General features: G+C 46.1%; 1 protein-coding gene across 1 annotated transcript in view; it reads right to left on the bottom strand.

Annotated features, from left to right (window-relative positions):
• The window catches only part of LOC148542995 (uncharacterized), a 77,177-nt gene extending 73,369 nt beyond the window's left edge, over positions 1-3,808 (bottom strand). The window contains exons 1-2 of the mRNA XM_088460604.1: positions 3,349-3,808; positions 2,472-2,572 (exon numbers count right to left, since the gene is read on the bottom strand). Coding sequence (XP_088316730.1) covers positions 2,472-2,572; positions 3,349-3,808 — 561 coding nt within the window. The remainder of the gene's footprint in view (positions 1-2,471; positions 2,573-3,348) is intronic.
• Between the last annotated feature and the right edge of the window lie 10,470 nt (positions 3,809-14,278).

Below are 14,278 nucleotides of genomic sequence, written 5' to 3'. Positions count from 1 at the left end.
GTGCAGTGCCTGCTGATACTGGACTCCAGAGAGGTACGTATAATTATATGGGTGTAGGGTGTGCGGCATGGGTCCCCCTGTACCCAAAGACCTGTGTGCACTGCACACCCTACACCCATTATAGATACACCAATGAATGCATTATTTTTCTCCATAGTACTAGATTACATAATGTAAATGTACCCATTGGTCTGGGCAGTGACTTGCCAGGTGCTGCCGCTTCCTTGTCCTGGAACTGTCTCTGTAGTGCAGCTACTTATACAGAACTGACAATAGGCATGTGGAAAATGTAACAGTGTCACTTCAGCAGCCTACCTACTACCCCTTCATCAACTAAATCACATTCTCCTAATGTACTGTTATAAGTAAATATAGCTGTATATATATATATATACAGTCAGGTGCATAAATATTGGGACAATGACAGAATTTTCATATTTTGGCCTCTATTCACCACCACAATGGCTTTGAAATGAAACAAACAAGATGTGATTTAACTGCAGACTTTCAGATTTAATTTGAGGGTAATTACATCCAAATCAGGTGAACAGTGTAGGAATTACAACGGTTTCTATATGTGCCTCCCACTTTTTAAGGGGCCAAAAGTAATGGGACTATCAACTCAAAAGCTATTTCATGGACAGGTGTGGGCTATTCCCTCGTTATTTCATTATCAATTAAGCAGGTAAAAAGTCTGGAGTTGATTCTAGGTGTGACATTTGCATTTGGAATCAGTTGCTGTCGACACCCAATATAAGATCCAAAAAGCTGACACTATCAGTGAGCAAGCCATCATTAGGCTGAAAAATCAAAACAAACCCATCAGAGAGATAGCAAAAACATTAGGTGTGGCCAAATCAACTATTTGGAACATTCTTAAAAAGAAAGACTGCATCGGAGAGCTCAGCAACACCAAAAGACAGAGGAATTATTTCCCTGGTAAAGAAAAACCCCTTCACAACAGTTGGCCAAATCAAGAACACTCTCCAGGAGGTAGGTGTATATGTGTCAAAGTTAACAATCAAGAGAAGACTTCACAAGAGTGAATATAGAGGGTTCACCACAAGATGTAAACCATTGGTGAGCCACAAAAACAGGAAGACCAGATTAGAGTTTGCCAAACAACATCTAAAAAAACCATTTTAGTTCTGGAACAACATCCTATGGACAGACGAGACAAAGATCAACTTGTACCAGAGTGATGGGAAGAGAAGAGTATGGAGAAGGAAAGGAACTGCTCATGATCCAAAACATACCACCTCATCAGTGAAGCATGGTGGTGGTAGTGTCATGACATGGGCATGTATGGCTGCCAATGGAACTGGTTCCCTTGTATTTATTGACGATGTGACTGCTGACAAAAGCAGCAGAATGAATTCTGAAGTGTTTCGGGCAATATTATATGCTCATATTCAGTCAAATGCTTCAGAACTCATTGGATGGCGCTTCACAGTGCAGATGGACAATGACCCGAAGCATACTGCAAAAGCAACCAAAGAGTTTTTTAAGGCTAAAAAGTGGAATGTTATGCAATGGCCAAGTCAATCCCCTGACCTGAATCCGATTAAGAATGCATTTCACTTGATGAAGACAAAACTGAAGGGAAAATGCCCCAAAAACAAGCAGGAACTGAAGACATTTGTAGTAGAGGCCTGGCAGAGCATCACCAGGGATGAAACCCAGTGTCTGGTGATGTCTATGCATTCCAGACTTCAGGCTGTAATTGCCTGCAAAGGATTTGCAACAAAGTATTAAAAAGTGAAAGTTAGATTTAGGATTGTTTAGTTTGTCCCATTACTTTTGGCCCCTTAAAAAGTGGGAGGCACATATAGAAACCATTGTAATTCCTACACTGTTCACCTGATTTGGATGTAATTACCTTCAAATTAAATCTGAAAGTCTGCAGTTAAAGCACATCTTGTTTGTTTCATTTCTAAGCCATTGTGGTGGTGAATAGAGGCCAAAATATGAAAATTCTGTCAATGTCCCAATATTTATGCACCTGACTGTGTGTATATATATATATATATACATATATATATATATATATATATATATATATATATATATATATATATATATGGTAGAAAGTGGTGGCAGCGGCACTCCTTAATAATGAATCAGTAAACAAATGAAGTACTAAACTTCTTTACTTCAACGTTTCAATCTTTTGGATTTTCGTCCTGACGAAAATCCAAAAGATTGAAACGTTGAAGTAAAGAAGTTTATTACTTCATTTGTTTACTGATTCATTATTAAGGAGTGCCGCTGCCACCACTTTCTACCCTGCAGTTTCTGTTACTTGCGAAGGGCATCCGGAATCACTAATTGAGGAGGAATGCCAAGCTTTATGCTATTTTATATATGTATATATATATATATATATATATATATATATATAATATACACACACACACAGTTAGGCATAATGGTTACATAAAGACAAACCAGACAGAAGCCACAAATCTTACCTTCCCAAAGCTGCCCTGGCCGAGCTCTTTGTGGAAAATGAACCTCCTGATGGATAATGGGGTTCTGTTGCCAGGGCAGGATGAGGAGACTCCGCTTCCTCCTAATGCGGTAACATAACAATAGGTTATGATTTTTTTCTTTATAAAAATGAAGAGTCAGATCATTAATATTATACAAATCAGAAACCAGCTGTGGCATAGGGGCCCTACGGGATGTTGCATTTTAGGACCCATTGTAAAGAAGGGAAAGGGGAAGATGTATCAAACCTTGGAAAGAGGTAAAGTGGAGAGAGATAAGTACTGACCAATCAGCTCCTGTAATTTTTTTTAAAACAGCCTGTAAAGTGACAGTTAGGGTCTGATTGTTAGGTATTTTGTTTCTCTCCAATGTTTGGTAAATCTCTCCTTAAATACGATTTGTTTCTTTTCTAAAAGCTCTACGTGTATCATTAATTATATACACACACATATTTATTCATATATACATTTGTTAAAGGTATTAGTAGTTTTTGTATTTTAAAACTCCCCATTTCACAGTGACTTACAGCAACATATACATTGTCGTTGTGATGTGCAATATGCTCCTAATTAATACAAATAATCAGAGTACTAATATACATATAATACAGCCCACAGTCTCTAAGTCCAATATGATTGGGACATTGAATCACATTAAATCAATGTGCTTCAATCCCTCATCCAAGTGATGGCGGCCACAATACCTCCCTCTATGTGAGTACAATGTGGCCCAGGGAAATATTAAGTAAAATGTGACAGATAAGCAGCTACAGTGTGATCTATAACTAGTAGCAGTAGGAAAGCAGGTTCTAAATTATGGAGGAACCTTTTTCTGTCAAAACCACGTATCCCTCATTACCTGGTGTGTCCAATGCATGGGGGGAATCACCATCCTTCCTGACCTTCTTCTTCTCTTGGACCTCGGCCACATCCTGGTGTAATCTCTTCCTCTTCCCATGCACATCCTCCTCATGATGTTTCTCCTTCTTCTTCTTCTTCTTCTTCCGCTGTCCTGTCTCTCCATTCCTTTGAAGCTTCCTCTTCTTCTTGCCAGACATGGCCTGATGGGAACTCGTCTTCTCCCTTTCGTGCTGGTGACCCTCTGGGGTGACATTGCTCCTGTCCTCACCTCCAACAGGTGTAACCTCATCATACTCACCAAGCTCATTGATGATAACAATATTCAACTCTGTGACATCTTCTGCATTGGGATACAGGAGCTGGCTGGATGCCACAGGATCTCTCCTCCTCTTCTCACCTCTCATCACCTCCTTCTCCTCCTCTGGTTGGTCTCCTCGCTCTCTGTGATTGGGCTCCATCTTCTGGCTGCTCAGCTCCAGTCACTCACCACCAACTGTCACTGATGGAACCCTGTGATGTCAGTGGCCGTGAGACCAGCCACATGCTCCCTGTACTGACTGTAATTGTGTTTCTATGGTATTTAGGGCAGGATGTATCAAGCACCACATTTTGATTGCGATACATCCCTCACACTTACCAAATGCATAGTGGCATTTATTAACGCCATATGCATGTAGATTTGTGACACTTGTGCACATCCTGAGGGTTTCTCTGAAGAGTAATCTGAGCACAGGTAGGAGAACTGGCAGAGGGCACTGACACATTTTCTGCACAGGTGAGGGAGGCAAGCTTTATGCAGCAATTTAGTGTAAGTACACACAGGGCTAGTGCGGGGGTGTCTGGTGTCCCCCTCCAAAATCTAAATATACACTGTCCTTTTTTTCTATTTAAAAACATAATGATCACATAACTCCTGGCTCCATCCTTACATGAAATATCCGGCTCGTCCAAATCAGATGCCTCCAGGCGGACAGTGAGATAATAAGGTCTAAAAAAAAGCCCAAATGCTCTGTTGCAGCGGCGGGAGTGTGCGGCCTACTGTGCTGTCCCAAGCATGCAGCACCACTATGTGCCTAATGGCCTACTGCAAATCTGCCACTGTTTCCGAAGATTGGAAGAAGGGGATTTGCAATGGAAAACCCACACTACCTGTGCACCTGCACCTAACTGTTAAACACCAAATACATGTACTGCAGCATCAATATAAAGTCATATTAAAACATTCTGCAGTATAACACAGCACCACTACTCTACATCATATAGCCCTCTTAAACACAGCTGGATTAACAATGGAGTTGGTGGAGCTGCAACTCCAGGCCCCCAATGAAAATAGGCCCACAGAATCACTACAGAGATTGTTGACAGAAAAGAAATTGCTCCTGTCACCATGCAGTCCAAACCCGAGCACACTCAGGGCCTGATTCAGAGGCGCTCGCAAAAAGCGAGTGCTTGCTCTGATTCAGGGCGGGCGCTGGCTTTTTTAGGAGCGGCCTCCTGGCCGCTCGCATAGCTGTTTGTGACCACCCACAGCTATAGCGAGCGGCCATGATGATGGTCGCTATGGTCAAGACCATTTCGAGCATCTGGCTTGCGACAAGATCCTTGTGGTAGGGTCTCGTTCATCGCAAGCCCCAGAGAGCTTTCGGATCTAACAGAGCCGGAAGCTCTCCACTGACATCACTCGTGATGTCAGTGGGGCCGCCCCCAAATGGCAAGCGTTCCCTCAGGAACGACTCCGTTTGGGCAGCCACTCCCCCAGCCCGCCCACTATACGGGGCTAGCTGTCACTCAACATCGACAGCTCACCCCCTTTGGTGCAAGACCCGGAGCGACAGATTGCCCGTCGCTAGCCAGGTCTCGCTCATGCGCACAACGGAGCCGGCTCCATCGTGCGTATGCGCTGTGGGCCACCATCGACCCGGTCGTGAGCGCTCAGCGCTTGCGACCGGGTCTGAATCAGGCCCTCATTTCACCCCCTGGATAATTCAAAGCTTCACCTCCCTGCCGGATGTCTGAAACCCTTCCCCCAGTCAATCAAAGATCCACTCACACATGCCCCCAGCCACAAAAGCCATGCTCACTTACTCTAGCCCAGCGAAACTCTGCCCATTCACCCAACCTGAAGCTCCGCCCCCCAGCTACCCAAGGCCCAAACCATTCACTTTGGATGCCCGGGCCAAAGCCATGCCCCCAGCAGTAAAGCAAATGTAGAGCTACCAGTGGAGCCTTGTGTACTGAAGTGGAACTAGTACTAGTAAAGATTAGGGGTGAGCGGGTTCGGATTTCTGAAATCCGAACCCCCCCGAGCCCCCCCGATCCGAGTCCGATCCGAGTCAGGCTCGACTTTTCCCGCCTGACTCGGATCTGAAATCGAGGCAAAACGTCATCTTCCCGCCTTCCGAGTCTCGCGGGTTTTGGATCCTATATAAGGTACACACGTCGGCGCCATTTTCTCACTCGGCTGTGGACAGTGAAGAGGGAGGGTGGGAGTTAGGGCTGTGTAGTGTAGTGTAGTGTAGTGCTGCTGTTGTCCACTACTTCAAAGTCCATAGGGGCTGGCTGTGTTGTGCTGTGCTGCTGTTGTTAATAGGGGCTGTGTCCACTACTTCAAAGTCCATAGGGGCTGGCTGGACTGTGTTGTGCAGTCAGTTCTCCATAGGGGCTGTGTCCACTCCAAAGTCCTGTGCAGTGTCCCAGTCCTAAAGGGGTGCTGAAGTGTTGTCCAGGGGGTGCTCTGTCCATCAGGGGTGCTCCCCCCCAAGTGCTAAAAAAATAATATATTTTCTGTGTTTGTGAATTGTGTGCGCAGTAGCCGCACGTGCATCAACAAAGTAGTGCCAAGCGTGCGCCTGTGTCATAAGTAAAGGGCCGGCTGGCTTGACCGTTAAGGGTGCTGTAACCCCCGAAAGTACACTCCAGTCCAAAGCAAAAAAAAAATTATTTTCTGTGTTTGTGAATTGTGTGCGCAGTAGCCGCACGTGCATCAACAAAGTAGTGCCAAGCGTGCGCCTGTGTCATAAGTAAAGGGCCGGCTGGCTTGACCGTTAAGGGTGCTGTAACCCCCGAAAGTACACTCCAGTCCAAACCAAAAAAAAAATTATTTTCTGTGTTTGTGAATTGTGTGCGCAGTAGCCGCATATGCATCAACAAAGTAGTGCCAAGCGTGCGCCTGTGTCATAAGTAAAGGGCCGGCTGGCTTGACCATTAAAGGGTGCTGTAACCCCCAAAGTACACTCCAGTCCAAACCAAAAAAAAAATTATTTTCTGTGTTTGTGAATTGTGTGCGCAGTAGCCGCACGTTCATCAACAAAGTAGTGCCAAGCGTGCGCCTGTGTCATAAGTAAAGGGCCGGCTGGCTTGACCGTTAAGGGTGCTGTAACCCCCGAAAGTACACTCCAGTCCAAACCAAAAAAAAATTATTTTCTGTGTTTGTGAATTGTGTGCGCAGTAGCCGCATGTGTATCAACAAAGTAGTGCCAAGCGTGCGCCTGTGTCATAAGTAAAGGGCTGGCTGGCTTGACCGTTAAGGGTGCTGTAACCCCCGAAAGTACACTCCAGTCCAAACCAAAAAAAAAATTATTTTCTGTGTTTGTGAATTGTGTGCGCAGTAGCCGCACGTGCATCAACAAAGTAGTGCCAAGCGTGCGCCTGTGTCATAAGTAAAGGGCCGGCTGGCTTGACAGTTAAGGGTGCTGTAACCCCCGAAAGTACACTCCAGTCCAAACCAAAAAAAAAATTATTTTCTGTGTTTGTGAATTGTGTGCGCAGTAGCCGCACGTGCATCAACAAAGTAGTGCCAAGCGTGCGCCTGTGTCATAAGTAAAGGGCCGGCTGGCTAGACCGTTAAAGGGTGCTGTATCCCCCGAAAGTACACTCCAGTCCAAACCAAAAAAAAAATTATTTTCTGTGTTTGTGAATTGTGTGCGCAGTAGCCGCACGTGCATCAACAAAGTAGTGCCAAGCGTGCGCCTGTGTCATAAGTAAAGGGCCGGCTGGCTTGACCGTTAAGGGTGCTGTAACCCCCGAAAGTACACTCCAGTCCAAACCCAAAAAAAAATTATTTTCTGTGTTTGTGAATTGTGTGCGCAGTAGCCGCACGTGCATCAACAAAGTAGTGCCAAGCGTGCGCCTGTGTTATAAGTAAAGGGCCGGCTGGCTAGACCGTTAAAGGGTGCTGTATCCCCCGAAAGTACACTCCAGTCCAAACCAAAAAAAAAATTATTTTCTGTGTTTGTGAATTGTGTGCGCAGTAGCCGCACGTGCATCAACAAAGTAGTGCCAAGCGTGCGCCTGTGTCATAAGTAAAGGGCCGGCTGGCTTGACCGTTAAAGGGTTCTGTAACCCCCAAAGTACACTCCAAACCAAAAAAATATATATTTTCTGTGTTTGTGACTTGTGTGCACTGTGGCTGCACGTGCATCAACAAAGGAGCAGCGCCAAGCGTGCGCCTGTGTCCCATAAGTAAAGAGCCGGCTGGCTCATTTCTTAAAGGGTGGTGTAACCCACAAAGTGCACTACTCTCCAGCAAAAATAAAAAAATATTTTCTGTGTTTGTGTGCGCTTTAGCCGCACGTATATATATCAATATAACATAAATGGAGGACCAAACTTTCTCCGATAAAAATAAAATAGGGAAAGATCAAGAACCACTTCCTCCTAGTGCTGTTGCTGCTGCTGGGAGTTGTTCATCATCCCAGAGAGGAAGTAGGAACATCACTACTTTTACTAAACAATTGACCCTCCAACAGTCCCTAGCGATGAGGATGAAGTACGACAGCAGTCATCCTGAAGCAAAACGTATAACTGAGGCCTTGACTGCTATGTTGGTGTTAGACGTGCGTCCGGTATCCGACATTAGTGCAGTGGGATTTAGACAATTGATGGAGGTAGTGTGTCCTCGGTTCCAAATCCCGTCTAGATTCCACCTGCATCCTCAAAGCAGCAGCGACAAGCGTGCGTTTGTCTGTTAAAGGGTGGTGACACCCTCAAAGTGTGCTACACAAACAATTAAAATATTGTTCTTTTTTTTTCTGTCTTTGTGAATTGTGTGGGCTGTAGCCACACCTGCATCCTTAAAGCAGCAGCGACAAGCGTGCGTCTGTCTGTTAAAGGGTGGTGACACCCTCACAGTGTGCTACACAAACAATTAAAATATTGTTCTTTTTTTTTCGGTCTTTGTGAAATGTGTGGGCTGTAGCCGCACCTGCATCCTTAAAGCAGCAGCGACAAGCGTGCGTCTGTCTGTTAAAGGGTGGTGTAACTCTCAAAGTGCTCCAAAAAATAAAAAACTATTTTTTTAATGTGTTTGTGACTTGTGTGTGATGTAGCCGCACTTGCATCTTTAAAGCAGCAGCGACAAGCGTGCGTCTGTCTGTTAAAGGGTGGTGACACCCTCGAAGTGTGCTACACAAACAATAAAAATATTCTTCTTCTTTTTTCTGTCTTTGTGAATTGTGTGGGCTGTAGCCGCACTTGCATCCTCAAAGCAGCAGCGACAAGCGTGCGTCTGACTGTTAAAGGGTGGTGTAACCCTCAAAGTGTGCTCCACAAACAATAAAAATATTCTTTTTTTTTTTCTGTCTTTGTGAATTGTGTGGGCTGTAGCCGCACTTGAATCCTCAAAGCAGCAGCGACAAGCGTGCGTCTGTCTGTTAAAGGATTACATCAGTGACAGAATCCAAGTAGGCATGTCAGACAGTCCGTACCTGTACTGGCAGGAAAAAGAAGCAATTTGGAGGTCCCTGTACAAACTGGCTCTATTTTACCTGAGTTGCCCCCCCTCCAGTGTGTACTCCGAAAGAGTGTTTAGTGCAGCCGGGAACCTTGTCAGCGAAAGGCGTAGGAGGTTGCTTCCACAAAATGTGGAGAAGATGATGTTCATAAAATGAATTATCAACTCTTCCAGGGAGACCAGCCTCCAGAACGTACAGAGGGACCTGTGGTTCCTGCAGGGACGAATTAATACTCTGTGAGTATGAGGATGTACACACTGAAGAGGGTGAGGAATCGGTGGATGTGGAGGATGATGACATCTTGCCTCCGTAGAGCCAGTTTGTGCAGGGACAGATAAATTGCCAGCTTGTTTTGTGGGGGCCCAAACGAACCAATCATTTCAGCCACAGTTGTGTGGCAGACCCTGGCGCTGAAATGATTGGTTTGTTAAAGTGTGCATGTCCTGTTTATACAACATAAGGGTGGGTGGGAGGGCCCAAGGACAATTCCATCTTGCACTTCTTTTTTTTCTTTGCATTATGTACAGTTTGGGGCCTAGTTTTTCAATGCCATCCTGTCTGCCACTGCAGTTTCATGCCTAGATGGGTCACGTGTTTGTGCCGCCCACTCGTGTCGCTTAGCATAGTCATCCAGCTACCTCGGTGCAACCTTTTGGACATAAAAACACTATTGTGAGGTGTGAGGTATTCAGAATAGACTGGAAATGAGTGGAAATTAAGGTTATTGAGGTTAATAATAGCATAGGAGCAGAAAAACCTACAAATTCTGTGATTTTAGCTGTTTTTATGCTTTTTTAAAAAAAATACAGATCCAAAACACAAAACCCAGAACCCAAAACACGGAAGGGTGGTTTTGGCAAAACCAATCCAGATCCAAAACACGAAGAAAGATCCAGATCCAAAACCAAAACACAAAACACGAAAAGTGGCCGGTGCACACCCCTAGTAAAGATTGGCATCCTTGAACGGCAGTTTATCTCCTCATACATTTTGCACAATGGACGGTGTTCCTGCTCTCTGTGGTAGCAGTCAGTTTTTTGGAGCTTCTAGAATCTGAAAGGATCTGCCTTTTTTTAATAGCTAAAGATTGGGTGAGTATAGGGCTGCACTTTTTTTTGTTATACTATATGTCTTGTGGTTATGTGGAGGTACAGTACAGTGAATGGTCTTTAATCTGTATGCTCCTACCTAGTGGGGTTTGGATGATCTTATGGTGTGTGGGGGAGATATTAGGGGGAGAGAGGAGTGTAATAAAAAAAGTTTGGTTAGAATTCAATTGTTTTGGGTTGCCAGATTTCACAGACGAGCAGAAATTCCTAAAAAACACACTGATGCTGTATTACTGTATGTATATAATCTTAAAGAAAATCTATATAGAGGGAGGCTGGAGGAGAGAAAAGGCAAATAAAAATAAAAAAGTAGCCATCAAGGCCTATTTATTTAATACTTATCTGGTGCCATCGCATGGCTTCAGCTGATACTGTCGCATGCCATGCAACTGTGTCATCCTGCTGTTACCCCTGGTATTTAAATAGGAAATTCATTCTGCACATGTGCAGAATGGATATTCTCATGCATGTCTGTCTCCCCTGCAGTGATGTGGCAGTCTGTGACCACCAACATCACTGCCGGAAAAGCGTCCCAGAATGCCGTGCAAATTACATACTGCAACATAAGCACCAGGGACAAAAGTGCAAGCATGTGCACAGTCAGATTTGTAAACCGGACAGAGGCTAAGGGCTCTATTTACTACAATCCGCATATTGAATGCGGATTGTAGTGTGATATTACCGAGTGAATTCGCATTGCGAATTCAGGCAATATCACAGGGATTTACTATAAATCCCTTGCAGGGACAGAGCTTGTGATAAAACTCTGTCCCTGCGGATCCAATCCGCACTCTAGTCGCGGTATTTTCGGAAAAAATACAGCAACTAAGAGCCCGCGCATGCGCCGACCCACCGTCGCTGCTACCCCCACCAATGCTAAGCCCCGCCCCCCACGATCGCGGACCCCCGCGAAACCCCCTCCACCCCCCCCACGACCCCCCCCTCCCTTCATTACACTTCACTATCTGCGTATGCTCGCTCCCTGCGTATGCAAATTTGTCGAAGTGACGCCATGGGAAGTGAACGCTCGCCTAGGCATAAGCACGCCCACCATGTCTAAGCGAACGGCCACTTTGTGTGAACATACACCCAATCGCACAGGCAAAGCCGCCCACCAGCAACACGTCATCTCCAGGAAGTGTATTAAAACACTGGTACATCGAGCACCATCGGATGCAAACACAGTGCTTGCAGTTGCTTTACCCTACCACAAGCATTGTGAGGAAATCAGTGTAAAAATAAAGGCAAGTGACGTGTACTATGACGCTGCGTGTTAATTATGCATGCCTCTAAAATGGCGTTGAAACACTCAGGCACGCCGGCGTTCACATCTCCAACCCCCCCTTATTAGTGTCCTGCCTCTGTTACCACCCACAAACGGCCTCTCCTGTCACTCATTACCTTGGGCTGCCTTTGCTGGGCGAGCAAGAGGGATACGATCGCAGTGTGTAGTTCGCACACACGCAGAACGAAGCATGGCATGCGCGTACGCAGAACATGGGGCTGCTTGTGAACGCACAGCGCTAGCGAGCGGCTCTGAATCAGGCCCTGTGTATGATGAGGTTAGCAACTCCTGAGTAAGGTCAGACCATGTGCAAGTGTACGTGAGGCTCCGTTGGTACTCGATGTTACCGATTGTTGTGCAGACTTTTTATTTTGAACTTTATTTGTATTATTTTTTCAGAAAATTGTAAAACTGAGAGCCCAAGCCAGCTCACATGTGCACCTCTACAAAGCAGTAAGGTAACTCTTCTAGCTCTTGTCCAGTATTGCGATTGCATCTATTATTTTATATTATTTTTAAAGGCTACAGCTACAGTAAGAAGGTAGTTTATTTATAAATAATGTATCTATTGTGCTAGTGATGTGAGATATAAAGAAATATGGCAATAATCTATGAAAATGTTTTTCTTTTATAATAGTCTAAACTATTTAAGGAAATGTACACAATAGAGTTCACACCATTTCACAATATATATATATATATCTGTTGTAGCTCCACTATAGAGTGGTTGAAGATAGGCACAAGCTATGCCCTCAGTGGAGCTAGCCAGACCACACGGCACAGGCCAGACCACCTGGGTAGACCACACCCACACAGCATTGGTCACGCCCGTACATCAGTAGTCACAGCTCTGGTCACACCCTTTGTAGCAGCATACAATAGGCCCTAAATTATTATCAGCTCCAGGCACATTTGGACCTTAATCTGGCACTGCTTAGACGCTGCAGTTCATCAGTGAGCTCACCCCTCATGCAGCTACAGCCTCTTAATGCAGCATATCACGCATAGCCCCATATGCACACTGCAGCACATAATGACATTTAAACCACACAGGGGGGGTCATTCAGGCCCGGTCGTTAGCGCCGATGCGCTCGGACCGGGTCGATGGCCCCCCACAGAGCATGCGCACGACGGTGACGGCGCCGTCGTGCGCATGCGTGGGACCCGCTACGACCGACAGCGCCAGTTGTAGCGGGTCTCGATCCAAAGGGGGCGAGCTGTCGATGTTGATTGACAGCTCGCCCCGTTTGGAAGGTGGGCCGGGGTGGCGGCAGCCCAAACGGGGGCGTTCCCATGGGAACGCCTACCGTTTGGGGGCGGCCCCACTGACATCACTAGTGATGTCAGTGGAGAGCTTCCGGCTCAGACAGAGCCAAAAGCTCTCCGGGGCTTACGACAAGGGAGACCCTACCCTAGGGTCTCGTCGTAAGCCCCGATGGTCGCGATGGTCTTGACCATCGAGACCATCACCTTAGGCGGTCGTAAGGCTGTGGGTGTTAACCCACAGCCTTACCACCGCAAAGGAGGACTTCTTGAAAATTCAAGACGTCCTCCCCTCATTCAGACCGACCGCATGCTCTGTGCAACCGGCTCTGAATGAGGTCCAGGGTCCCTTTACCTTTCTTAATGTTATCCAGGCATGTGTATTTCTGATTCCAGAGCTTCTCCACTTCCCTGTCTGGCTATGTTTTAAGTCCAGTTAGTGATATAATAATGTAATTACGCTGCTGCACAGTCTTAGTTTAGTGTTATGACCACTGAGATTTGGATCACGCGCGTTTGTTTTGTTTACATGTAACTTAGGTAACTAGTGTTGCACTGTTACCACTGGTTGTGTGCCTCCGGGTGGGTTTGGGTTACGCTGTCGCGTGTGCTGACGTGTGATGTTATCAGGCATGTCGCCGCATGTTGTTGTGGCGTGCGCCTCCCGGGGGCACAGGTTTGTCTGCTTGGTGTGAGTTGACACAGGGGTATAAAGGTACTGTTTATGAAAGATTAAATAAAACATCTGAAACATTGCACGTGAAGCTAGTTCTCCCATGTCATTAATCTGTTGTGGAAGTGCTGCCTTTAACTACATTGTGTATATATTAGGGGTGAGCGGGTTCGGATTTCTGAAATCCGAACCCCCCCGAGCCCCCCCGATCCGAGTCCGATCCGAATCAGGCTCGACTTTTCCCGCCTGACTCGGATCTGAAATCGAGGCAAAACTTCATCATCCCGCCTTCCGAGTCTCGCGGGTTTTGGATCCTATATAAGGTACCCACGTCGGCGCCATTTTCTCACTCGGCTGTGGACAGTGAAGAGGGAGGGTGGGAGTTAGGGCTGTGTAGTGTAGTGTAGTGTAGTGCTGCTGTTGTCCACTACTTCAAAGTCCATAGGGGCTGGCTGTGTTGTGCTGTGCTGCTGTTGTTAATAGGGGCTGTGTCCACTACTTCAAAGTCCATAGGGGCTGGCTGGACTGTGTTGTGCAGTCAGTTCTCCATAGGGGCTGTGTCCACTCCAAAGTCCTGTGCAGTGTCCCAGTCCTAAAGGGGTGCTGTAGTGTTGTCCAGGGGGTGCTCTGTCCATCAGGGGTGCTCCCCCCAAGTGCTAAAAAAATAATATATTTTCTGTGTTTGTGAATTGTGTGTGCAGTAGCCGCACATGCATCAACAAAGTAGTGCCAAGCGTGCGCCTGTGTCATAAGTAAAGGGCCGGCTGGCTTGACCATTAAAGGGTGCTGTAACCCCCGAAAGTACACTCCAGTCCAAACCAAAAAAAAATTATTTTCTGTGTTTGTGAATTGTGTGCGCAGTAGCC

The sequence above is a fragment of the Taudactylus pleione genome, unplaced genomic scaffold, assembly GCF_031769625.1.
Source record: "Taudactylus pleione unplaced genomic scaffold, aTauple2 ptg000007l, whole genome shotgun sequence".
Classification (NCBI taxonomy): Eukaryota; Metazoa; Chordata; class Amphibia; order Anura; family Myobatrachidae; genus Taudactylus; species Taudactylus pleione.
This window is presented reverse-complemented; position numbering and strand designations above follow the sequence as displayed.